Source organism: Oryx dammah, unplaced genomic scaffold (assembly GCF_014754425.2).
Source record: "Oryx dammah isolate SB20612 unplaced genomic scaffold, SCBI_Odam_1.1 HiC_scaffold_4, whole genome shotgun sequence".
In the NCBI taxonomy this organism is placed as follows: Eukaryota; Metazoa; Chordata; class Mammalia; order Artiodactyla; family Bovidae; genus Oryx; species Oryx dammah.
The window spans coordinates 29,101,562-29,128,620 of record NW_024070188.1 but is presented as its reverse complement, the minus strand read 5'-3'; the positions used below and the strand labels follow the sequence as shown (position 1 = coordinate 29,128,620).

Sequence of the window (27,059 nt, the reverse complement as noted above, 5' to 3'; positions counted from 1 at the left end):
ACTGCGCTCGTTGAGCGTTTGGAGCTCTGCTGGCCCCCCTCCCTCGTCTCCTGAGCCAGCGCCGTGCTTTGTTGTCGTTGAGGCTCGCAGGAGGGAGGAGGAGCCGGCCGAGTCTCGGTCCCGGCGCGCGCCCTGACACTCAAGCCTGCAGCCTCGCGGAACCGGGTCGCGCAGGCGGGCGCGCGCACACACACGCACGCACGCGAGCACACCCCGGCCCGCCGCCCAGCCCTCCCCCTGGGCGGGGACCCGCCCGCCCGCCGTCAGCCTAGGTTGAGGCACCCTGCGTGTGTCTATAACTTTGTGTGGCTGCCTCGGCCGCTCTGCTTGTGGAAGGGAGGAGGAGGAATGTGGAAGGCGGCGGGGCGCAGGCTGACAGGCGGTTTCTCAGGCGGTTTCTCAGGCGGGCTGCGGCGGCGGCCGGAGCGCCTCTCGGCCGAGGTTGCGCGCCCCCTCCTCACCGTGCCCCAGGCCCGCGCGGGATTGTGCGTCCTCCCCCCTCGTCCCTGAGGGGAAGGAACCGAGGTAGGCGCCGGAGCTGTGAGCGGGTCGACCGCCTTCCCGGCGACTCCGGATCTGCTTCTGAGCTGGGCCAGGCGCTTCCCTTTTCCCTCCCCGTGACTCGGTGTGCGCGCCCCTCTTCTCTCCAGCTAGTGTTTTTAAAGGACTTGAGTGAAGGGGGGGAAACTGTCAAGATGGCAGCAGCGGGAGCAAGGAGGTGAAGAACGTGCTAGTCTGAGCTTTCTGGCGGCCCGGGAGACTTGGTGCTTCCTGACCTGTTGGAAGATTTACGTTCCGACTTGCCCCCTTCTCCCGTTCTTCAGTGGGAAGGGGGTGTAAGGCACAACGCTCGTGGGAGAATAAGCCTCACAAACCCCGAAAGTGGCCGTTGCCGCTCGGCTCGACCCTTGGCAAATACCCACCGAGCTGCTTGCCTTCCTTTTTCCCGGCTTCCCCTTTTTCTGGAAGTGACAAGGGCCCGTTTGCGCTCGGACCCACGCTTGCCCTTCTCAGCCCGCGGGCGGAGAGGGAAATAAGGAGCTTCCCGCGCCGTCCCCGGGCTCGAGCCCTCCGCTGGGAGGGGGTGGCAGAGGGGCGCGGAGGCAGCAGGGCCGGGGACTGGAAGAAGAGCCGAAGACGCCACAGACTTTGGCGGCGGCATCGCGGGAAGCACTTGAGCGGGCCCGAGCGAAACATAAACAAACGCACGCCCGCGCGCCCGGACTCGGACTCGGACCGCAGCTGGGCTGCGCCAGCGCCGGCTGCTGCCCGCTTTAAAGGCGCGGCCCGCGCCCCTCCCCCGCCCCGCCCCTCCCCCTTCTTCCCCGCCCAGCCACCTAGCCCAGGAGAGACCTGCAGCTCCGGCGGCGGCGGGGGAGGGGGTGCCCCGTGCGAGCCCGTCCATTCGCTCCCGTCTCCCCAGCGGCCTGGTCTGGGGGCGGCGTCTGCTGCGCCAGGTTCGCGGGACGCACGTCTCCAGGTCTGCCTGCTCCTGGGAGGCGGGCGCGGTGCGGTGGCGGCGGCGACGGCGGGCGAGGACTCGCAGAAGACTAGGTTCCAGCCCGGGATAACCAACTCTCCTTCTCTCTTCTCTCGTGCTTCCCCAGGCGGCGGCAGTAGCGGCGGCGGCGGTGGCGGCGCCGCCTGGGAGCCCGAGCCTTCTCGGCGCCCCCGTCCCTCCCCCGCCGCACCCCGCCCCGGCGCGAGAGGAGAGCGCGAGAGCCCGAGCCGCGGGGCGGGCGGGCGGCGAAGATGGCAGAGGCGCCGGCCTCCCCAGCCCCGATCTCTCCGCTCGAAGTGGAGCTGGACCCGGAGTTCGAGCCCCAGAGCCGGCCGCGCTCCTGTACGTGGCCTCTGCAGAGGCCGGAGCTCCAGGGGAGCCCGGCCAAGCCCTCTGGGGAGGCGGCTGCTGACTCCATGATCCCCGAGGAGGAGGACGATGAAGACGACGAGGACGGTGGCGGTAGGGCTGGCTCGGCCATGGCTATTGGCGGCGGCGGGGGCGGCCCGCTGGGCTCTGGGTTGCTCCTGGAGGACTCGGCCCGGCTGCTGGCTCCTGGAGGGCAGGACCCCGGGTCCGGGCCAGCCCCCGCGGCGGGCGCGCTGAGCGGGGGAGCGCAGACACCAATGCAGCCTCAGCAGCCACTGCCACCGCCGCAGCCGGGGACGGCTGGGGGCTCCGGGCAGCCGAGGAAATGCTCGTCGCGGAGGAACGCCTGGGGGAACCTGTCCTACGCCGACCTGATCACTCGCGCAATCGAGAGCTCCCCAGACAAACGGCTCACTCTGTCCCAGATCTATGAGTGGATGGTGCGGTGCGTGCCCTACTTCAAGGATAAGGGCGACAGCAACAGCTCTGCCGGCTGGAAGGTGCGTACCCACCTGGGGCGGGCGGCCGGACCCGCCGGGCCTCCTGCGCAGTGCGAGGCGCGTCTTCGATTCGACGGAGCGCTCCTGCGGGCGCGGGGGAGAGGGGTTGGCAGGGAGAGCCTCCGCTGTGATGCTTTGGAGGTTTTATGTGATCCCGGAGGAGGGGCAACCGGGGACGGCCGCGAAGGTGGCAGGGTGGGGAGAGAAGGCTCCTGGGGAAACCTCAGGCATGGCCAGGTGAGGCGAGGGGTTGAGGGACACTGGCGAGGGAAGGACAGACGGACCGGAGTGAATTTGCCGGATTCCTGGGTCATCGCAGAGAAGGTAGGTCTGCGGCCAACTTGGGAGTAGAAGTCCCCCATCGTGGGGGTGCGGCGAGGCCACTACGGGGGGAGTGAGGGGACGGGTTGGGAGGGGTGGGTTTGTGGTTTTAAGTCAGTCGCTGAAGCCTGGTGTGTTGTGACTACCTGGATGAGAACCCTTGTGCCCAAGTTTTCGGGCTTGTGGGTGTTCACTCCCACAGACACATCAATCCCATTACAAAAAGCGGTGGTTGTAAACCTCTTCCTGGCCGGTTTCCTTTCCTTGCCTGTGTCCACACCTCTGTTCTTCAGAGATGTCTCTACAGCAGGTAGCTTCTGAGATGCTTTGGGGCCTGGCACGGGCCAGCCCTTCTACCTCAGCGGGGACTCGCTGCACCTGCTGCTTCTGCGCAGAGGTCCGGATTCTGGCGCTGTTTGAGGGCAGGGGGTCCAGGTGCGCAGCACCCGCGCCTGGCGCCTCACCTGGGCCTTGGGGAGGGAGGTTTGCTGGCAGGGCTGGACCGTAATGGCTTCTACCTGTAAGTGAACCTGAAGAGAGGCTCTCTACTGTTCGTTTTCAGCCTCTTGGAGCACTGGACACGTGGTAGGGAGAGAGGTGTGGAAAGGCCTATGATGTAATGACTTCCTGCAATTGGGCATCCAAAGAGATTAACTCCTGTGCCCCTGCTGGGCCGCTGATACCCAGCGGCTTTGCTCTTGCACCTCATCCTCCTGGCCCCATCTCCCAAGATAGGAATGCATACCAGGCTAAAGGGAGCCCTGTGCAGCTGTAGTCATGTATCTTTCTGTCTGTTGCTTCTAGTAACAAGTTGGATTTTTTTTTTTTTTAATTAAAAAGGTGGTTGCTTCCTCCTTCTGTCCCTTCCTTTGTTGTCTGTGGGGAGCTCTGTACTTCCTAGGTTCCAGTGGGTGTATAAAATAAGAACAGTTTGACCTTAGGAGGAGAACTGAAGCACTGGAGAGGAGCTAGTACATGAAAAAGCTAAAGAATTTAGTGTCATTGACTTTTAATTTGGTTAAAAAAATCTTGAAATATGCCTTAAAATTTTTTTATAGCTAGTATAGGGAAAGGGTTTGATACTTTGAAAGCAAAACAAGTGCTTTGATATTGTTCCACAAATCTATCTCATCCTTGAACAGACGCTGTTATTATGAATTTTAGGTTCAATTCAATTGTATTGCTTTGCAAAAGAATGCCAGTTTTGTGATAATAGGATATTTATGAAAAGGATGAGAATTCTGTTTCAAAGCAGTGCTGATGTGATACTTTTAAAAATTGAGTTTTCAAGTGGATAGCAAGGGTTGATCTCAGTGTATAGTGTTAGGAAGGGATGAATTTGTGGGATCTAAGAAGATGGATTGGGTGGGGTGTGGAGTCTTTTCCAAATTTCTCACACTTGAAATTTAGTCCTATGTATTTTGGATTTGGTGCAGAGAATCTGTTAGTTAAAAGTTAGCTTTAAGTTAGTTAGAAAGTTAACATAGCAATGGTTTTCACCTTTTTTATGATTTTTAAGGTTATGAAAGTAATTTTAACACCACAAATAATATTTCTTGTATCATGTTTATGGTTAAAGATAATACCAGTTGATGGCATTTGAAACTTTTTTTTTAAGACTTATGTGGGAAAGTGTGGCTACCAAAAATAGCCGTGAATTGATACTGAATTAATTATATTTTCATGTAGCTTACAGGATCTGCAATAGAGATTTGGGGCCTAGTCTTAAACTTTGTGGTTTTATATCTTAACTCTTTTTGGTCTCATGGTTTGTTTTTTCCTTCTCTGCTATCTCATTTTTTTTTTTAACTAAAATCTTATGAAGCATTGTAAATTGAAACTGTCCAGCAGTCATATGTTTAATACAGTGTGCATATTTTATGAATATTTTATCTTTAAAATTTTATACCAGGTCCATTTCTGATTATCACATGATAACTAATCCTTGAAGACTATAGAGATATAATTGAGTTAGAGTTTTTGCAAGATAATCTTTACCAAAAGATGCAGCCATGCAAGAACTTCCAAATCTTTGATGATGGAGAAGGCCCTTTGAAACTGGGGCTGTGGTTTCACATTCCGATTATGAGTAATAGCCAAGCTTTTTTTGTGCTTGCGGTTTAGTGGAGGTGGAAGAGAGGGAAAAGGGGAGAGGTCAGGAGCTAATTGTGACCTATTTCCACACATCCAAGTTTCAGGAGTTGATTCCTGTCATGATTAGTCATTTGGAAGCAGGTGTGTGCTTTTAAACCACACTATTTTCATTCTGAGTTTTACATTCAGGTTTTTAACTTCTAAAAATGTCTAGAATTCAGGTTAACCTCTCCCAGTCATGTGTGCACATAGGTGTAGTATGCAGCGTCTAGGCCTTACTTCTTTTGTAGTTTTTGGGCCTTTGTATTAATGAGATCTTGTAACTAGAATTATCACCCTAAGAGCATAGAGCGAATTAGAAAAGAGGTCTTAGCGATCAGAATCAAGACCAGTGAATCAAAGCTCTGGTTGCATGTAAGAATTATCTGGGAGCTTGTAAAAAATATCAGTACCCAGAGAACCTGATTTAATTGGGCCAGTGTGTGGGTATTGGTTGGTGAGGTTGTTTTTGTTTAATTTTTGAAGTTTCTTAGGTGATTCTAATGTACAGCCAGGATGAGGTTTGCTGATCTAGTTCAGTCCCCTTATTTTATAGGTGAAGATCTTGATTCTTCAAGTTAATGACTTTACTAAGATCTCACAGCTGGTTAATACAGAGATAATTAGCAGCCTGTGGCTCTAGAGATCTTTATTACACTGTTTTTTTTCTCTTTAAATTGATCCTTTTTAAAGGTTATGTACTAAGCACTGGGTAGTCTTACATAAGTAGAAGTTGTTTTCCTAAAAAGCATATTTGTCTCTCCATCTAAAAAATCTCGATTATTATTTCAGCATCGGGAAGATGACTGATTATTGATAGAGGCTGAGGGAGCATACAGTGTCTGTAAAACTGTCTGGTGCCTATCAGGAAGAGTACTTAGGAACTGTGAAGTGACAAAGGTGGCAAAAAAGGACCATTTTAACAAAAGGAGGAAGCTCTTGGTTAACTTGAATTTGTCAGATGCAAACCGTGCCAGGGAGAAAGGTGATAGCTATCTTGCAGGTTCCCTTACCTCAGGCATTAAAGTAGAAATGAATAATCAGATGTGGTTAAAGGGGGAAAAGGTTACATTTCCTTTAACTCAGATTAAGCTTACTTGCGCTGCACCCATAGTTGAGCTGGTGAGGTCTCTGTTTCCTCCTGTCTCAGGCAGACCTCTAGAACTCCAGAGTTTACCTGGTGAGGCCCATTTTTCACTGATTCTCCTGCACACGCCCGCTCATCAGTACTTCCCATGGGTCAGGGCACAATAACATCAGGCAGCTATGAGTTTCTGTGGTGGTTCCTACAACTTCACAAATGTGAGAGAACTGCTGCTGCTGCAAGTGACCGAGTCTTCCTTCATGTGAGAATGCGTCCTCTTGCCGATTCTTCGCAAGGTTAAAAGATGAGGGCTGGCCTGCCACATAATACTTGCTCATGTCCTTACAGTTCTAGCTCTTTAGATGAATGCACCCAGTTCCTTTTCACCATACTGTATTTTTTAAAGATGTTATTTTAACTGCAATTTTTATGTTTAAAAATATTTTCAACAATTTCAAAACGACAGAGGCATAATAATTTCATACTGGCCTCTGATTTTGACCCCAGTCACCTTTTGGACTAACTCACTAAAGGGCCAGTTAGGGTTGTGCTGTACGAGGAATCTGTCTTCAGCTTGGCCCCTGTTGCTGAAATACTGTTTTGTAATTTCCTTCGGCAGTACTGTCTTCGTCAGTGATTCTCAACTAACATACTTCCTCTTTCTACAGTGGCAGTACACTAGGGGGACTGTTTTTCTTCTTTTTCAAAGCTGTGTCATCGACCTATGAGGTGAAGAAATTGACCATTTTAGACTTTGATCTGTGAGCCCCATGTAACAGAGAGGCTCTTTTAAAAAGAAGTTAAGTGTTTGTTTTGATATGTTTATCTCCTTCTTTGAAAACGAAATGAAACTATGCAGACTTATTTTTAGGAGTTTTTAGGAGGGTTCTATTTTAAGGGAATGATACCATAGAAGAACATCTGTAGTTAAACTTTTTAATACTCTACTTATGATGCTTATTTGGAAAATTTGTGAAGAAGCCTTGTCTCACTAAAAAAAATCATTTACCTGATTTGCAAAAATTTAGCAGACACTGTTCATCTAAAGATCTTTATAAAAATGCAAAGATAAGACTGTTTAAGCTAGTGCCTTCTGAGGAGATACCCAGCCTACCCCTTGCCGATCAGTTTTTGGATTCCCTGGGCTGGAGAGAATGAAATTTATTTTGTTTTCATACTCTTTTGTCTTGTCTGTGAGGAACAGGCTCAGTCCTATTTATGAGTCCTCGGTTTTCTCCTCACCTTTTCCTGTATCGCACATGGAGGCGCCCTGAGGGCCACTTGGACTTGCTGCTGCTATAAAAAGAGCTGGGGTGACATACATGCAGGTGGGTTGTGTCAGTGGGTGATGCAGCTGGTGCACAGTAGGTGAGTAAAAGACTGAAAAGAGAAAACCCTTTTTACTTATTTGCATCTCATGCCATTTCATTCATTCAGCAAATATTTATCACAGGCACGCAGTGTGCAGGGTGTTCTGTCGGGCCCAGGGGTGTAGTGGTAGCACAGGGCAGATAAGGTTCCAGTTCACAGAAGTTTGTGTTCTCTTGGGGGAAGACAGAAAATAAACATGCAAATCTGTGCCCTGTAAACTTGTCATCGTTGCCCCTTCTCTTTGCCTTTTTCCCACCTGTGCTTCTGCTTTCCTTAGTGCTCCGGCTCTCTGCGGGGAAGTCACCAGCAAATGGCAAAGTGGATGCTGGGCCCTGGCTTGGAGCTGGCCTTTAGCTCTCTGCAGACCATAATTTTCAGCCTGTTTAGGAGATGCAGGGCCTCTGTTACATGGCTCCTGTAGTTTGGATCTTTTGGGGAGAAGCTGGAATTAGAGCACTCTGGTAGCCCTGTACTCATCTTGGGTCCCCAGTTCTGTCTTATGGGGTCACGACATAGGACCAGCCTCTTGGAGTGGATGTGGAGCCTTGACACAGTCGAATTGTCTGCATGACTTCTTGTCTCAAATTAAAAACTAAATGAAGTCTTAAGGATTATCTAAATACTTCATTTTGCAAGTAAGGAAACAGGCAGGAGCATGTGAGTGACTAGCTCAGGGACCCAGAAGTAGCAGGGGTGGAGTTAAATGTGTCCTTGTAAGCCCAGGGCACCAGAGTTCTGTAATGTCTGTTGCTAACCATTGTGGTTTCACAGCTGTTCGAGTCAGTGCCTCCATTTCTGCAAACTCTTACTTCATTTTCTCTCCTCGGCTCCCCTCCCCCATCGTTTAGATTGGCTGGCCAGCAGGAGAGTAGCTGTGTTTCTCTTTTTGCATTCTTTATCAGCACTCAGCTCACCTTGCTGGAAAAGCCTATTCTCTCAACCTCGTCCTACCCTGCCCACCTCCTGACTTCTGTCTGTTCCTTTTGCCATTCTTCTGTGACTCCTATATATTCTCAAGAACAGTGTAAGAACCTTGAAAGCAAGGAAGGTGCCTACCAGACAAAAACATTTCTGATAACTTGGAGCTGCTTTTGGGCTGATTATGTCCTCAGCCCATGAGTTTAGCCTCGTTCTGGGACAGTGATACTGGAAGGGGGATGATGTGACTCAGGAGTGGAGTGATGTCATGTGTAGAATCTTTTGGATACTTGTAGCTACGAAGGTGGTCCAGACCTCCTAGTATTGGTATCGATATGATGTCATGTAATTATGAAATGGGCTGTACTATCTAAGGCATTTCTTAGTGTCTTGTTTCCTAGTGGAGAAGTCCCTGAAAACTTTATCAGTGCCAGTCGTTACCCATCACAGAAACGGAGAGAAACCTGATCTTGGGATGACCTTTCCTGAAGAGAAAGTTGAAATCATGTTTTCCTTCTGTGTGTGGACCCTTCTGTGTGTACTGATACTTTATGCAGCATCAGTATTACTGTCTAGAAAGAGTCACCAAATATACATATCCACTTCAGAAGCAGAGCTCTGGTGTAAAATTAAGTTGTCCAGAGTGTTTTGCGTTTGCAGATGTAAGTCTCAGATGTACTTGAAGTTTTACATAATGGATTGGTAAATACAAGTCGCAGCTGAAGGAAGAAGAGAGAGTGGGCAGTCTGAGCTGGACCTGTCCAGGGCCAGCCTGCCTCTCTTCCGAGGTGGTTTTCTGAATAGGTGTTTTGGCTACTGGTTATCATGGCAGACCCCAATTCTGATCAAATCAGTGTCCAGACAGGCTCAGCATCTCTCACCATTTCATTCTTGATCGAACGACTTTCATTTCTCTTCCATTTCTCAGTATTACAATTTCCCCAGTTGGAAAAAGAAGTAAAATAGCAAGCATCTGTAGGATATTGTGATGTATCACTCCTTTCTGGTGAAATACAGATGTATGGAGTATGCTTCAAGCTGGGCTTCCCACCCGCCTCAGAATGTGTATTTTCACTTGGACCTTTTTGGGAGATTTTAATCTTGAGACTTTTTCTCTGCAGCATGTCAGTGCCAACTATGAGATAACGGTACAAAGTCAAGTAGATGAAGTTTTCTGGTGGCCTGTGGTACTTGCACTCATTTGGTCCTCTCATAATTGTGTGTAGTGAAGAAGCCAGCTTATCTTCTGGGGCTCACCATGCCTGGGTATCCAAATGCACCCCCACTCTGCAGTGGAGAGGTGAGCTTAGGTCAAGGAAGCTGTGGCTCACTTGTAGAGGGGAAGGCCAAGGTGGGAAGTGGCCCCTGCCACAGACAAACAAAATGCGTTAGCTTTCCTTTGGAGTGAACCCATAATAATTCCAGCAGATGCCTTTGACAGTTTTCAGTATGTGTTTTGTAATTTCTTATTTATTTCTGTGAAGACTTTCAAGTGTGCATGTGTGGGAGAATTCACATCGTATTTTTTCTTGTGTTTTGGATGTCTAGTGAAATTAATAACTTGGCTCTTGCAGCCATTGAGAATTTTCTTTAAATTTAGAGCCAGCAGAGGGAGTGCACATGTCTTTAAACTGATCTCGAGTTCTTTTCCCCACATAGCTAAAATAATACCTTGGTTAAAAACACCAAAAAAAAAAAAAGATCTGTAATATATAGTGTTTCTGTATAGGCTTATGTCATTGTTAGAAAAGGATAATTTGGAGGAGAGAGTGTTTAAAAACCTAAAATAACTTTTTAAAAAAGGAACTTTGGTCTTCTGAGACTTATGGTCTAATTCCCATCCTCAAATAATTAAAGCCTTTTTAACTGAAAATTTTCCTCCTTTGTTTTACATATTTTTGCTACTTCACTATTTTTTAAAGTTTATTTATTTTTTAATTGAAAGACAATTGCTTTACAGCATTTTGTTGGTTTCTGCCAAACATCAACATGAATCAGCCACTTTCAGTGGAGTCGCAGTACTTCACTCTTGAAAACATGTGAATGTTCTTCTATAACTGATAGCACACGGCACAGTGTGTCAGGATCAGTGGGCTCTGTGTTTTAGTGCTCTTTTGGTTGAGACTCTTGATGTTTTCCAAGATGCCATTTTCCTGTAGGTGAAAGAAAGGCAGAACCTCCATTATTCTTAATTCAGATTTAGCAGTCATGGACCCGCTAGCAGTTTCGTAATCTAAAGTTCTGCAGTTCTGTGTTCTGTAGTTTGTCGTACTCTTCACATTGCCCCGTATTCTGGTGGTGGCTTATTTTAATTTGGGAGCTGTAGTGGGTTGAATAGTACCCCTCCAACCCCCTCATTAAGGTCCACCTGTAGCCTCAGAGCGTAACCTTGCTTGGGACTAGGATCTCTCTGGAGAGAGGTAGTTACATTAAGGTGGAGTCATCGGATTCACATGGGCCTGGGTCCAGTGACTGGTGTCCGTATGACGGGGGGCAGAAGACATGGTAGATTCAGAGAAGGCTGCGTGACGCCACGGCAGAAGGTGGGGCAGCACAGTCACAAGCCAAGGAGCGCCAGATTGCTGGGGGCGCGAGGGGCTGGTCGGAGGCCAGGCGGGACCCTCCGCTGCAGCCTTCAGAGGGAGCATGGTGCTGCCCTCACCTTGACTGTGGACTTCTAGCCTCCAGCACTGTGAGAGAATATGTTTTTATTGTTTGAAGTCCCTAAGTTTGTAGTAATTTGTCATGGTAGCCCTAGGAAACACACAGGAGCACAGGGATGGAAGAGAGGAACATGAAGGGGAGAACATGCAGATAGGGGAGAAAAGGAAAAGAAGGTTTTATTTTTAAAATTGAGATATAATTGACATAACATTAGTGTCAAGTGTACAACATAATGATTTGGTATTTATACATGTTGCAGAATGATCATCACTAAGTCTAGTTAACATTTTTCTTTTTCTTTCTTATGTTGAGAACTTTTTAATATTTACTCTCTGAGCAACTTTCAGATACCTAAGTATTAACTATATTCACCAAGCTGTATATTGCATCCCCAGGACTGACTTATTTTGTAATTGGAAGTTTGTCTCTTTTGACCCGCTTCACCCATTTTGCCCTCTCCCTCCAAATTTATATTTAGATTAAAATTAAAATGTTAATTACTCCGAGGCTACTTTCTGGTAACTTAAATTTCTTCTTTCTTCATCCTGCTGTGAGGCACAGAAGGGAGGTGTGAATTACTCTGATTTCCCAGTGAGAACTGCTGCAGCGAGCCCTCCGCCCTCCGTTTAGCGTGTATCCTGGGCACCCTCCTAACCCTCCCACTCTGCTTACTCAGTTTCTACTTCGTGAGGCTGGTGAAATGGCTGTACTTGGGGAGTGTGGACTTGAGGTTTAAGGCCAAGGTCTGGCTGAGAGCTTTGGTCTACGATAGTCAGTCTTTCAGGGAGGGAGCAGCCTGGGTCCTCAGCGGAAGGAGAAGGTTGAAGAATTCTCTTTTCCCCATCCCAGTCAGGCTTGAGAAGATAGAGCCCCATCAGATTCACTGCCGTCCATGGTGGCAGTAAGGATAATCAGAATCTTTCTGGAGTCTCCTTGGCTCCTCCTGTGCTTGGTTCAAGCCCTTTCAAAGTGTCAACACTCGAGCCTTCAGGCTCCCATCCCCTCTGTATACGTTTATGTCCGCAAAACCCAGCCGTGCTGAAGGAGCATGGAGTGGGAGTCCTCATTCAAGGAGCAACAGGTGTTTTCTAGGTACCGTGAAGGTGTTTGAGTTGAATTGTTCAGAAGTATTTCAGAATTAGAATTACATCTGTTTATGCTCATATTTCAAAATAGTATTTTGGGAAAAGGGAGCCAAGATTATAAATCAATTTTGAAACACAGTTTGGTTTTTACGATAGAAAGAGGAGTTGACACAAGATATTCTGAAGCCTAGTTATAATAATAATAATAGTAGCTATGATTTATTGAACACTATCATAAGCCAATGACTCAGGTAGATTTTTTACATCTAATATTGATCCTACATGTTAAGCATTTAAGTATAAACCCAATTTAGAGACAAGAAAATGGTTCAGAGAAGTTTAATTGCTTGGGATTCAGAGGAAGATTTCTTTGAACGTCAACATTTTCTGCTAAGCTTTGCTGCCTCCTGAGTGCGGTGGGACTTTGCCTGGTGGTGAGTACAACAATAAAAGTAAATAGCTGCCATTGAAAAAGTTGCTACTATGTGCCACATTCTTCGTATATATTACCGTCAGTCCTGATGTTAATCTTTCAGAATGCTGTCTTGAATGTTTATCTTCTGGACTGTGGCTGACTCGGGGTAACTGATACCTCTCTGTGTTGGAGGGGGAGTAGACACAGACCCATGATTTAGGCTCCTGCCCTTGATTTTGTCTGAGTGAATAATTTTAAGAATCCAATCAGTGCCTGGGCTCTTAGTAGAGCAATTTAATTTGGGGATTTCTATTTCTGTTTGGACGCTGCTTTAGTAAACCACTGTTTAACCATGGTTTACTATGAGTCAGATAGTGTACTAGTGTTCAGAACTAATAGAGTGATACCATAGTGTGTGGAAATCCTTAGGGCTGGGCTATTATCTCTGAGAAATTTCTGCCTTGGGAGAACAGGGTGTATCTGTGCTTCTGTAGGCTTCAGGTAGGTAGATGGATGGAGATAATACCACCAAGAAAAATGGATTTCAGGGAAAAAAAAGACATTTGTAAAAGGTTTCTGGCAGAAGTGTGGTCGAAGCCCAATCAGATCTCAAAATTAAAGGTATCAAGCATATTTTGTGAGATATTAAGCATACTTTCGCAGTTACTAACACATTTAAAGGCAAGACAGACACAGAAAATGTTGCAAAATGCAAGCTGCTGGCCAGGTTAAAGGGTTTATCTTATTAAGGCACTTATGCTTTTGTCTTCAAGGTAGAATATGTATGAGTAGGACCTAAAATGATGGTTTTAATTGGCCATGGGAATACAGCATCCATGTGCCCTGAGATAAAATACAGCTTGCAGAAGACTAATCCCATGTGTGTGTTGGAAAAAATTTTAGAACTCTCAGTTTCACAGTAAAGATAGATGAGTAGTGTCTGGAGAGTATCCAGAAGATAGACTGAAACCCCGTGATAAATGTGGGGCAAGCAGAATGGCTCTGCCTGATAACTGAGGGAGCCAAGGGTGTGGGGAGCATGGTGGGGCCAAAGGCAGTTACAAAGAAGGTGGCCTTGGCCTTGTGGACTTTTAAAGATACAACTCTGGGTATAAACCTGAAGTTGAAGGAGGGCATAGCATTACATCCAATACAGCTTGTTAGATGTCTCCTTGAAAATTGGTATTACATTAAAAAGATCAAATGGAGAGTTAAGCCATTAATTCACATAATTCAAATTTCAGAACTGCTTTTTTCCCCCCAAAGTGTCATAATAATTAATTTCTAAAAAATGATAGTTCTTTCATCATAAATTATCTAAATAATTGCCTCAGTTCCATATTTCACATTAAGTTTGGCTGAATGATGTTTAAAGCCTTCTCTTACCTTCCTCTCCTTTCTCTTTTTAATTTTCATTTCTATTTTACTTAATTTTTTTTTAATGTGGTTTTACTTCTAATGCTGTAAATGGTTTCATAAAGTAAAAACACTCTCTCGACATCTTTCCATTAGAACTTCTTGTTGGTAAATTCCTTTAAAATTCAACCTACTTTAAAAGTCAGTTCTGCTGTTTATTTTTTCTAGAATTTTCACCGTGTATGATAGCTGGTCCGGAGTTTTCCGTCAGCATTCGTTTCCAATCAAGGACTTGTTAATCTCACCCATCATACCTTTGCATCTTGGTCTGTATTTGAGTACCTTGGTTTTTTTTTTCCTTCCTTCCTTCCCCAGCTGGTAGAATGAGAAGGAACATGCCTTTATTCACTATTTGTCAGAATAGTCCAATTAACAGCATTAATTTGCCATTTATGAATATACCTATGATTATAAATAAACCATGGCCCACAGACTACATTTTAAGCAAGGTAAATTTTTTTTTTTAAAGTAAAAATTGACACTGAGCCCCAGACATTCCTGTGAATTTTTTTTAAGAACAATGATCAGTTATTTTGGGGGGTATCGTTTGTGTAATCCTGAGAAACCCAGAATGGGCCTTAGAAATGTCATGGGCCCGATTCTTTCAAAGTTGTCTTCTGGCTGACACAGTTGTGAGTGGCTTGCTTCAGCACAGTTGGGCTCTTAAGCTTCTGGATAGGCAGCTTCCTAGGTGAGCTAGTATACTGTTTCTTGAAATTAGTGGCCTCGATCAGGCCTTCTATCTCCAACCCTGTCCAGTAGAGATAAGCTTACTGCCTCCTCTTTGAATAGATGTGTGCCCTGTGCTGAACTGAATTTTCTAAATCAGTCCTGTTTAGTCTCCTTCCTTTACATGAAAGATCCTTTTTTTCCAGGCTGGAAGTCTAGGTGATCTGGGCCACATGTTAGGCTTCACCACAGTCAACCTTCACGTCAGTCACCAAGGTGAAATTTGGCATCCGATTATGCCGCTCAGCTTACTGGGTCTTAGTTCCCTTATCAGAGATTGAACCCCGGGCCCTCAGCAGTGAAAGCATGGAGTCCTGACTACTGAACCGTAGGGGAATTCCCTGGCATCTGATTGTAGGCATCTTTTAGTAGGTGTTGTTTGGGAGGAGGTGAGGGATTTATTCTGATAATCTCATAATATCGGGGAATGTTCCAACTTAACTTGTGGATAGTCAGTACTGAGGAGAAGGCAATGGCACCCCACTCCAGTACTTTTGCCTGGAAAATCCCATGGACGGAGGAGCCTGGTAGGCTGCAGTCCATGGGGTTGCTGAGGGTCGGACACGACTGAGCGACTTCACTTTCACTTTTCACTTTCATGCATTGGAGAAGTAAATGGCAACCCACTCCAGTGTTCTTGCCTGGAGAATCCCAGGGACAGGGAAGCCTGGTGGGCTGCCGTCTGTGGGGTCGCACAGAGTAGGACACGACTGAAGTGACTTAGCAGCAGTAGCAGCAGCAGTCAGTACTGAATTAAGTAAAGCACCATGTGTCAAATTAGGAGAGCTAACTTGTGGTGTTATGGGCTCCCTGGTGCTCAGCCACAAAGAACCGGCCTGCAATGCAGGAGACACAGGTTCGATCCCTGGGTCAGGAAGATCCCCTAGAGAAGGAAATGGCAACCCACTCCAGTACTCTTGCCTGGGAAATCCCATGGACAGAGGAGCCTGGTGGGCTGCAGTCCACGGGGTCATCAAGAGTCCGACACGACTGAGTGACCAATAGCAACAACTTGAGGTGGTAAAAACTGCCATCCTCCAAATTTGGTTTTAACATAATGACTTCACAAATGAATGTTTTTATCAAAAATTACCATGCTCGTTTTTAAGGTGCATATTTTCCCCACATCTTGGTTTTCTAATCACATCAGGGCTTTAAATTGATGGGTAAGTTTTAACTGTTAACACAGTGGGATAACATCTGGGCTTTGCTCTCTGGGCTCCCAGTGTTTGTCCTGCTGTGAGCACGGATAATTTTCACCTGACTTCTGTCTGTTACCTGAGCTGAGATTCCTGCTGTGTCCACTGACCAGCAACACTGTGTTCTTCTAACTGCTTTGTTTTGTGTTCATCATTCTATCTTAAACAGGATCATAAAGCTTTCATATGTCTTTTCTAGCTTGTTACCTCATGCTTCTGTGCTTAGTCAAGAAGGAAGAGAAGAAAATAACTCTATCTTGGTTTTATCATTTGCATCACATGATTTTACAGCTCTGAAAACTCACTTGTCAGTGTGGTTAGTGGGGAGATAATTTTGATTACCGTGGGCTCTGAGAGTTACTGCTGTCATCTCTTCATTTTTGCCACCCTTTTGGGAAAAAAAGTAATTTTAGTCAAGGATACATTTTACTGTTTCTCAGGCAAATGATTTCTAAGTTGAACCTTGTGAGACGTTAAAGCTCTTTGCCTCAAGTTTAGTTATTCATTAACTTCTGAAAAAAATAGTACCCTTTTAAAAAAGGGTTTCCTAGTATTTCCTTTGGACTGAAGCCTTGTCTTTGACAAATGAGGGCACTTCCTTGATTATCTAGCTGTTTCTGATTTTTGAACCTGAGACTGCCAGTGTTGGGTTGAGCCTTAGCTCAGTCTCAGAATCTAAGAGCCCGTTTTACTTGTTCTAATTGCTCCCAGCTGCTGTCCCATTCTTTGCTGTTTTGTGTCATTAGACATTAGCTGAAGAGGTCTTCCTGTCCTTCTTCCCTCTTTCCCATCATCCATCATCTCTCTGGGACCTTTCTCCTGCATCAGTGGTTTTCAACCTTGGCTGTATTTGAGAATCACAGGGAGCTTTTAAAAACACTGCCGTCTAGGTCCAGTCTGAAACCATTTAGGTTAGAATCTCTCAATGTAGGGCCTGGGCATCTGTATTTTTTAAAGCTCCCAGGTAGTTACGGGTGTGCAGCTAGGGTTGAGAACATTGCTTTAGAAAAAATGAGAGATTTTGACTGTGGAAGTTATCAGCCAGTTTAGTGATGACTTTTAGGTCTATTTCCACCCTCTCCTCCGTGGGGAGGTTACAAGGTGAATTTACTCCCTGAAAGTTCCATATAAAAAGGGAGGAGTGCTGTCAAATTGGGATCTAAGTGAACAGTTGACTTCTAAGACAAGAGCATCATTATTTGATAAACTGTGTTTAACTAGGATTTCTTCTCTACTTTCTTTTGTGTAAATGAATGTGGTTTCTTTAAAGTTTTCCAGCTCCCACTTGTTTTTCTAGTCTCCACTGGACCCTATTTAATTTTTAAGTGTTAGGGAATTTGTAAGAAGAGATGCTGCTAGTTCAAGTTATGGTATGATTCTTGAAATCTGAGACAGATAAACTCACTCTTCCTCTTTTGTGCAGCCTAATCTTTTGTACTAGAGGGTTCTACCATGTTCTGATGCATTAAGCTAGTGCTTCTCGAAGCATGGTCCCCACACCAACAGCGGCAGCATCACCTAGGAACTTTTTGGAAATTCATATTCTTGGCTCACCTCAAACATACTGACTTAGACATTCTAGACCCAGCAATCTGTGTTGTCACAAGGCTTCTAAGTAATCCTGCTGCAAGCTTAAGTTTGAGAACCACTGCTTTTAGTCATCCGCTGAGTCCAGATTAGGAGTCAACAATCAAATTTTTCTTACCATCTTGACTTCAGAGGCCTGATAAAGAGTTGAAAAAGATGAACAGAGAGCTTGCAGTGGTATCTGTGGAGATGTAACAGAGTTCTTGGCCCTAGAATAGACTATCCACAGATCCTCATTTGCTGTGTAGCTTTCTGTGCAGTCAAGGTCACCAGCCTCCCCCTCACCTCCTGCCAAGTTGCTTCAGTCACATCTGACTCTTTGTGACCCCATGTACTGTAGCCTGCCAGGCTCCTCTGTCCATGGGATTCTCCAGGCAAAAATACTGGAGTGGGTTGTCATTTCCTCCTCCAGGGGATCTTCCTGACCCAAGGATCAAACCCACATCTCCTTTGGCTCCTGCATTGCAGGAGAATTCTTTACCACTGAACCATGGGGGAAGTCCTTTCCCCTCCCCCAGACAACAGTAATAAAGAATCCGCTCCGATGCACAGAGGAAGCCACGTGTTCACCCTGGTGCATATACTCTGTTCAGAGGACTATGTTTAGGTTGGATTCTTGTTGTTTGGTGATCTTTTCCCGTGCTTATTTGTTTTGGTCTTTGGGGAATGTTCCTAGTTTAAGACCAGCATTAGACATCAGCCTGACTCATCCACAGACACACATGGGACATGTGGAGGAGAGATAAGATTAAAATGTGCTGGGTGTAATCAGTGTGAGAGGGCGAGTGAAGTGAAAGGAAGAGAGATGCTGAGGTAGAGGTGAGGCCTGGATCTTGGCTCAGAGCCTTAAATGGTGCTCAGCCTCTCCTACCACAAGGTGAAGCTAGGCAGAGACCAAGCCGGCTAATCGCTGCTTGTCAGTGTCATTGGATTCTGTAGTCCATTAAACAGGGCCTCACGATCAGCTGTATCTAACATAGCTATTGGCTTTAGGAATATAAATAGTGCAAAGAACAGGGGGTTGGCCGGGTCTTAGAAGTTCATTGCAGGACCGCTTAGCAGCTGCTTCAGGATGTTGCCTGAGATTCATAAATACTCATATATCTGACACATTAAAAAAAATAGGATTAGTTTGGATTACAAATTTTTCTGCAGTTGAGTAGATACCATTTTCTGTATCAAGGTCTACCTGAGATGACTCAGCTTGGATGCTGAGCTTTAGTGGGACAGTAATCTGGGTTTTCTTCTTGGCAATGGGGAGGGCAGGCAAGTTACTCTCCTCAGATTCACCAGGATTCTTGGGAAGGATCAAGAAGGCAGGTTCTATTGTTAGAACATCAGAAGATTCACGCAGCAGTGGGGAATGCTGTGTTGAGAGGCTTATGTCTGGGGCCAGAGTTTTGACGAGAGTCCCGAATATGGTGCCATTAACACCGTGAGCAGCATTCAAAGTTAGACTCCAGGAGAGCGCTCAGGCCTTTTAAAGAAGTCACACGTTAGTCAGCTGGTGGAAACCTGAGTGTCCCACATGGGGGGATGCTTCCCAAAGCGGCCGCTGCAAGCAGATGAAGAGACACGTGTTAGTTCATTTCCATTTTAGTTTTCCTGAAGAATGGACTGCTGCCTGCATGTTCGGCGAGTGGGCTGGTGGTGGTGTATGTTGGAAAAAAATCTGATATTAAGGATGCATTTATAGAGGAGTACAGTGCTTTAAGGAACAGCCAGGCCAGCCAGGCTCCTAAGAAAAAGACTGCCTGGCAGCCATGGAGAAGGCGTGACTCCCAACCCAAGGACCAGAGGGGTCTGAGTCTTTAGCTCCAGTGGCCCAGATCTGAAGATAGAAGTAAGGGGTGTTGGTCTGCTCAACCCGTCTTCAGAAATCCCCTCTGCCAGGTGGTAATGGAGGCCTCTGGTTTTGAGGATATGGTCCTTGAGTCCTGACTTCTATGGAAGAAGTCACAGTTGAAGCTAGAAAGTTTTTATCCCTATCCCCCAACAATTGTATCTTTGAGTTGTACTGGTGCGAATGGATGCGATGTGTGCAGGCATAGCCTTAGGTTGATGCATCATTTTCATGCTGTAACTAAAATCTACTATTAATTGAACACTTATTTATGTGCCAGACACTGTTGTGGGCTTTATACATGTTAGCTCTTCTTTAAGATGGGGAAACTGATAGATAGGGTGGTTACGTGACTCAGCCAAAGCCATACAGTTGGGAAGGGATAGAGGTGGGATACCTCTATCAACACATCTCTGCATTGACTAAATAAACTCCACAGCCAGTACTTCAAGCTTTAGGGATTTTGATTTTATAGAACTGCCTGAGATCTCACTGGGCTGTTTGTTCCTACCATCTCTCTCAGTTTGTTTTAAGAGGAAGGAGGGGAGTTTGCATGATCTTCTATTAAAGTTGAGGCAGATGTGTTACACCTGGCTTGTCACTTTCAGAACCTGAGAGGAACAGACTTCAGTGTGTATTTGTGGACAAGCATCCATAGTGAGCACAGAAGCCTTTTAAGACTTGCGCTCCTGTGGAGTGTGACTATGCCGGGATGGGACCTCTCCAGACTGCCTGTTTTCTTCAAACTGCTTGCAAACCAGATTTAAGTGAAGTTATACACACACACAGAGCCCTAGGAAAAAGGATAAATCACCTTTCTTTCTTGGTTTGGTATAGGCCATTTATTTACTAGCCATAGAAGCAAGTGTGTACCAGCTTCATTTAGATTAAACACAGGGCTCATCCTAAACATCTTGTTTTCCAGATGTGAGGGGCAGGCCCAGTGGGCTTGTGACTTCTCCTGGGAGTGGAGGGGAAGCAGGTGCTAAAAAGGCCACAACACCCAGCCCCAGGTGCTGGTGGGAAATAGTTTTTCATCCCAGAAGTCACATGAAGGTCTTTGTATCTAGTTGTAAGAAGTCAGAACTAGTAATGTATTTTTTAAAATTTATTTACTTATTTTAATTGGAGGCTAATTACTTTACAATATTGTAGAACTAGTAATATTTTTAAAAGGAGTGTTTAAAATGAAAAATTTGCATTTTGCATGTAAATAGAAAATAAGGAGGTGTTTGTAAGATAATGCATTAACCCTGTTTAACCTCATACCTTCTAGTTAAGGCTTTCATCATGTAGATGGTGAGCGCCTCCTTCAGAAGATGTTAAGGAATGGGATTATTTCTTTTTTGAAGAGATAGTTTTCAGGACGGATTTTCGGTATTTTGTTTTCCCCTTCTTCCTGGATATTCATATAGGAACCAAAAAAACCAACAGTGCAGTAGATCAGTCCAGCCCTCGATTCTGTTCTCCACCCCTGTGTGAGGTGTGATGGACTCCACATCTACCAGCCCTTTACTCCTGACTCTTGGTAGCTAGACCACCCTTCTGGGCACCCCCACGTTATGTACCCAACATCTCCCTGTTCATCTAACCCGGACCCTGCTTCCTTAGGGATTTTCTAGGGAAAGGACTGATCTGAGAAACAAATTGATGCTAAGTTGATGCTGGAACCTCTGAGTTCCAGGACTGAATGTCTCGGATGTTGTCTGATCTCCCCCTTTATTTTCTGGAGGAGGAAATTGAGGATGAGAGATACAAAGCACACAGGGAGGCCACTCTTAGTTGTGAGCTGCCTCAGTGGTCCGCTCAGTCATTTTTACAGAGGATGACCTGCTCCACTGTCTCATGAGGGTCTGTGCACCGGCTAATACCTGCCTGGACAGATTCCTCATTTCGGACAGCCCTACACTATTTATTCTCCAGGGAGGAACAAGGTAGAGCCAGTGTGGAGGCATTCTGTGGAAGTGTACCCATAGGAGACCCTCGGGCAGCCAAAATGCTGCCTCATAGACCTCCAGGCCTTGAAGAATGACGGCCTGGTAGCAGCTGTATAATCCAGAGTGGTTGGGGCCTAAGTTTTCTTAAGTGGTTGTAACTTGGAGGTGTGTGACTATGGGAAAGAGTTGCACTGCATGTAATGTTTCCAAGAATTAGTTACTTTGTGCTGGAGGAGTGGGTACTGCTGCCTGGGTCAGTGGTTTTAATTGGCAGCGAATTGCTCCAAGGAATATTCCTGGTTCCATTGGTCTTAATGCCGGGCAGCCTGTACATTACATCTGTTGGGTAGACTTGGGAGTCTTTTATTGAGAATTAAGTCCCCAAAGCAGCTTTCTGTAACTATTAAAGTCCGATTGATAATGTTTAAGCTCTTTTGTAGGCACTGGAGAAATTTGGTAGTCTTTGAAACAAGCAGTTTCTTTGGCTTTGGCATTGAGAGGAAAAGTGCCACTTCTAGTTACTTTTAATGTTACTGGGAGCTCTCAGACCTGGTGCTGATTATTTACAGGTCTGTAGCAAATAGGATTTCTAATGTGGTGAGTAAATCCATATGTGCCTTAAAAGTGAACTAAAAATACAGCAAATTATCTGACTAAAGCTCACGTGAATGTAAGATTTTCCAGCCACACAAGTTTTTGGAAGCTCTGGTCCCTCCCCAGCAGGTTGGTGGCAGTGGTACTGGCTTCTGTAGCTTAGGCCAGGGTCTAGGTCTTACCAGGGCTCACACGACATGGACCTTTAGATGAGTTGCAGCCATGATTATTCATTCATCTGCTCTCACTCAGCCAACAGGGTGATGTGTGGATGACCACAATGGTTGTAGAAGTAAGTGGGCACCGCCTAGTGAGTGTCTGGTCGGCTGAATGACAGGGATGTGCACAGGACGCTGACCTTTGTCTGCTGAGGCGGCACTGAGCAAGGCCCCTCTGGGCCCAGAGTCTGTCTCACCTGGAAAGGAGGGCAGTCTTGCTGAGCTCTGCATCCCGGCGTGTATTTCTGCCCATCCTTCATTATTTCCACCTCTGATAAGGAGACTTCTCACAGTGCAGTGTGTTGGAGTTCACTTTCTTTCGTTGGTAAAAGTATCACAGTCATCAAAGAATTCTTGCACAACTTTTGCAGCCCTCAAGGAAAAGTGATAGAACACAGACCCGGCTTGACAGATAGCAGGGTCTGGGGAGGAGGGAGTTCTTCCTTTTGTTTTGGCTTGGCTGTTTGTTTGTGTAACCCCAAGAGAAGACTAAGTCTGCTTTTTGTAAAGGAGGTTCCTTGGCTTACCCCTAAAGTGCCAAGCGTTGGGTGAATTGATGAGTGGAAGGCGCAGGATGATACACAGCACTTATGTAGTCTTTTGATGGTTTCACCTAGAATTGTGCCATCTGGAAACTCAACATTTACCAGGACGCAGAGCCAATTTCGGGTGGTGCTGAGTCCAACATGTACTTTTAAATTGGTTTAGATTTTCATTTGGCTAAAACCTAGGAGGCTGTAGACTAATAGAGTAATAATAATGATAGCTTCTCCTAAGGAGCCCTGAATAGCTCCCATCAGAATGGGAAGTGAAAGGCAGGACTCTTTATTCTGTTTGGTTAGTGATGAAATTGATACATGGTAGCCTGCACAGGGTCACAGAGCTGTCCCCTTTGAACGGGAAGTTAAATTCATGAGCCTACAGCTTTTACTCTTGCTTTGCTGCCAGGAATTGCTGTCTGCAGAGTCTCCACACCACGAAGGATCTTTGCTGTCGTATTTTCCAGCTCCTGTGGAGCAAAGGTTTCCCATCTGGAGTCTGACTTCTGCTGAAAGTGCCTGTGTCGAAGCCTGACCAATCTCAGAGTGGGTCGGGGTCCACGGGTCCCCCGGCTTGGGGACCAGTCGCTGACTGTTGGATCTGGAGCCGGCTGGCAGCGCGTGCATGGCTCCTCTGCCCTCTGGAGCATCCCGTGCCCTGGTCGGTGCTTCAGTGGGGAGTGGCTGTGTTCTTTTCGCCAGGACGACAGAGAGCTTCTGCAAGGTGTGCCGCGTGCTCTCCCCGTTTTAGAGATGCCTTTACCTCCCATTAGAGTGCTTCTAAGGGCAACTTAGGAAAAGCTATTGTTATTACTATTCTATTAGTCTTCAGTGAAAACCTAAACTGCTTTAATTAGGCACTGGAAATGGTATCATCCCACGTTGGCTTGCACAGAGTGGTAGGGTGTGCCGCCCCAGGCATCTGTACCCCTTGTTCAGGCTGCTGCGTTCATGCATCCTTCAGGGGTACCTGGAAGAGAAGTGAGGGGCACAGGCCTGAGTTTGCTTCTACCTCATTTCCATCCCACATTCGTACAGGCTCTGTGCTTTATTATTGCTAGTCTAAAAACAGACATCAGTCTACTGTTCCTGCTGCTGCTAAGTCACTTCAGTCGTGTCCGACTCTGTGCGACCCCACAGAAAACCTGCAGAAAAGCAAAGATCACCTTTCCCTTAAGGTGTTAATTTCAAATGAAAGTTTGTTTATGCTCCTCTGTACCACCGCAGCAACTTAGTAAGACACATGCAGCGTGAGGGGATAAAACCTGAGGCCAGAGGACAATACAGTAGTCGACAGGTGCTGAGTTAGCCCACAGATCTGGCTCTTGAGTTTCACAGCAGCTGAAGGGAAGAGGGACGTAAGATCAGCTTCCAGATTTGTAATTGCCTGTAAATAAAAACAGATCAGTTTCACAGAAGAGGCATGGCCTTTTCTGTTACTGAGGAACTTTTTCCTTCTAGGACATCATAAAGAGAACACTGGTCTAATGGGTGACACGCTCCTATTTGGAACTTGGTTCTCGTGAGCCAGTCTGAGCGTTCTCTCCTCATTGTATTTTGTCTGTCTGTCTAGCCTTGTAAATCCGTTTCTGACATATCAGGAGTTTGGTTGGATGTGTGTGGCTCCAGACCTAGGGAGCAACTGGGACTTACGCAGACGAAGCAGCGTGAATGAGGTTCTTTGGGAAGGGCCTCAGAGCAGCCCAGGGCAGGAGGCTGAGGCTGGTGGGGAAACTGAGGAGTGAGACGATGTGGCTGAAGGTAGGTGTCTTTGTTTAAGGAATTGTGTCTACCAAGAAGCCCAGGGCTCAGCAGAAGGGGAATGTTAGGGGTCAGTTGGTGCTCAGCTCAGTGTGGTGGGGTGTCTAGCGTCTGCCAGGATTTGGGTTGTGAAACCAGACTGGTTGTCGTGATGCCTCAGGGAAGGGCCAGGGAGTCAGCAAGGAGAGCGTGTTGGTTTATTGAGCACCATTCTCCTGATAAAACCTGAAGATAAGATGATTCCTTTTTTAGTTGCTGAAGAATCTGAAGCTTGGGGCTGGGGCTGGCCCCAGCTGGGTCCAGTGGTTGTTTGGTGCACCCAGTGGGCCCAGCCCAGCTGGCTCTTGAGTGGCAGTGAATGAATACCTAGCCTGCCTGCTCCACCTCCTGGCTTCCCTTCCTTTGTCGGAGGCCCCTGTTACATAGAACAGTTGCTCGGGGCTGGAATCAGCCTCCAAGTGACAGATGAAGGGATCCCGAGACTGTTTCTCTGGGCAGAGTTGGTCCCCAGACCACTCATGGGAGTCTTGTGGCTCCATGTGGAGGCATCAGATACAGGGGCTAATGGGAGTGGGGTGTCCGGCAGTGCTCAGAGCTTTGTGTGCCCACCGGTGGGACACAGATTATGCTAATTCTTACAAAAATGAATATGTATGTGTGTGTGTGTGCATGCACATGCGCGCGTGCACACACACACAGGTTCCACAGTTTGCCTGTGAAGTGGAAGCTGGGCCTCGGCGCTGTCCTTGTTTTTCCTCCCCTCCATTTTAGGCCAGCCCATGTTCCTGCAAACAGACAAGGCATTGTTTAAAGTACAGTTTACTTGCCTGCTTTTGCATTGTCATCAGAAACCCTTGACGAAATGTTTAATTTCTCTCTGAGGTTATCTGTACTTAGTTGACTTGCCCGATAATACATTTGGTTCTAGAACCTGGAACTTTCTTTTTGCCTGCTCGTGTTACATTAAGTCAGTCGTAGGACACACAAGTATTTTTATAGAAAACTAAAGGATTCCTGCACTCTGAGATGACTCAGACCGGTGTTTCCAAACTGTTACTAGTTTGGAACACAATTAACTGGGACACACGCTAGAGAAGGGCTTCCCATTCTCTTCCCTGCCCTAGCTTTTCACTAGGCTAGCTGCCTGTCCTGTTACCTCTTGTTTGCAGTAAGGCCAAAGGGACCTACCTTCTAAGTGTAAGGTCCCATTTAAAAGTGAAGCTGCTTCTTAAGGCTACTTTAACAGAGTTAAAAGCTGTGAAGTTCTTGAGACAGTCTGCTAACCAGTTGCATTGCCTGTGATGTTTTATTTAAGAATAAATCTTTAAATTGATGAATTCAGCAAAGGTAGAGATGATAAGTGTGAGCTAAGTAAATTGCTTTTGAGCTATATATTTTTAAAAAGTCTACTCACGGTTTTTCTCCACATTTGTGGTCACTTTTTTTGTGAGCATGCTGATTCATTGGCATGGACCATGGACTGAATATCATAGTATTTTTTTAAAGCTGAACTGTATGAAAACTTAAGATATATGAAAAAGACATAACTGAGGTTGTTATACATTTGTTTAATTAATGAGCTGTTACATTAAAAAATCAGATTCCAGAAGTGCAATTAGAGTCAGCTTTATAGGAATGCATGTGTTATACAAAATAAGATGTGTATGCAGAGACCCAGACCCAGCTCTCCCAGTCTCTTGCTTTCTCCCTCCCCAAGAGGCAGAGGCTAAGAAGAAACTGACTGTTGGGACACACTAGACTGTCTTAGTAGTGACTGAAGATGTGGTGTCTTGCTGGCTCGGGGAGGCAGTGGTCTGGGCTGAAGAAACAGACCGGCTTGATGGTGCCTTGTGCTTGCATGCAAAGCCTCTGCAGGATGCTTTCTGCTCTGCTGGGTTTATTCTATGCAACTGGGTGAAAGCCAGAAAGGTAGTTTGCTCTGGTAGGACTGGAAAATGGTTAAGGTTGAAGGAATGCTGACAATTTTTGATGAGAGGTCCTGACAGGATCTCAGTTCCTTAATATTTCTTAGGTAAACATTGTAAACATTCTGCAGTAGAGAAGTTAAAAATGGACATCTCTGAGGGTCTTTCCTAACATAAAATAGCTAAGCCTGTTTGGGTCTGGTAGGGCTGGGGTAGTTCGATGGAGCTGTATTTTGAGAAGGGATGGCACCATGCACAGTGCCTGGTGCGATTCCTGTGGGCCATTCCACATGCAGCTGTTTCCGTGTTCCAGCTTTGCTGAACTTCTTCAGAAAATTACTGTTTTTCAAAGAAGAAAATCTAAATGGTGGAGAGAAATCTAGGCTGTATTTAAGCTGGCCTTTGTAATTTTTCCCTGGTCACACACAGCCCACATTCTGGAGCTCTGTGACGTTAGCACCCTTGCCTGGAGGGTCAAGTGTTTTGACCAGCCAGGCCTCGGCCAGCCTGGGTCACACAGTCGCATGCACAAGCCGGGGCCCTTGTTTACTTCCTCTCATGGCTGGGACATCGAGTACTAAGAAGGACTGTGCGCCTGCACACGAGTGCTCCTGCCAGCACGCTCAGTCCTGCTGTTCCTGACTGTCTTGGAAAGCGCTCCATCTGCAAGGCAGGCTTTTGTTCTTCGAGTGCAGGCTTTATACCCCAGCTACACACCCCTTCCCCAGATTCCAGAGAAGACCTACAGGCTCTCTCCCCTGCAGCCGAGCCCCCACAGAATCCTCAGCTTTAGCAGCTGTGAACTTTCAGAGCCGTAGGAGGAGTCAGGCTGGGTAGACCGTGCTGGAGCTGCATGGCTGTCTGCACGGCATGGGATCCTGTGACTAATGTTTAGGAAAGGAGTGCTTTCCTTGGATTCTGATGGGAAAGTTGAGGGGCTTTTGGATTAT

The 27,059-nt window shown here is 46.4% G+C and overlaps 1 protein-coding gene and 1 long non-coding RNA gene across 2 annotated transcripts in view; both read left to right on the top strand.

Annotated features, from left to right (window-relative positions):
- The first annotated feature begins 1,380 nt into the window (after positions 1 to 1,380).
- Positions 1,381 to 27,059, top strand: part of FOXO3 (forkhead box O3) — a 125,417-nt gene continuing 99,738 nt past the window's right edge. Inside the window, exon 1 of the mRNA XM_040238552.1 lies at positions 1,381 to 2,370. Coding sequence (XP_040094486.1) covers positions 1,753 to 2,370 — 618 coding nt within the window. The 5' untranslated portion in view covers positions 1,381 to 1,752. The remainder of the gene's footprint in view (positions 2,371 to 27,059) is intronic.
- The window catches only part of LOC120862530, a 28,669-nt gene continuing 8,429 nt past the window's right edge, over positions 6,820 to 27,059 (top strand). The window contains exons 1-2 of the long non-coding RNA XR_005720798.1: positions 6,820 to 6,831; positions 19,998 to 20,002. This is a non-coding gene — a long non-coding RNA (uncharacterized LOC120862530). The remainder of the gene's footprint in view (positions 6,832 to 19,997; positions 20,003 to 27,059) is intronic.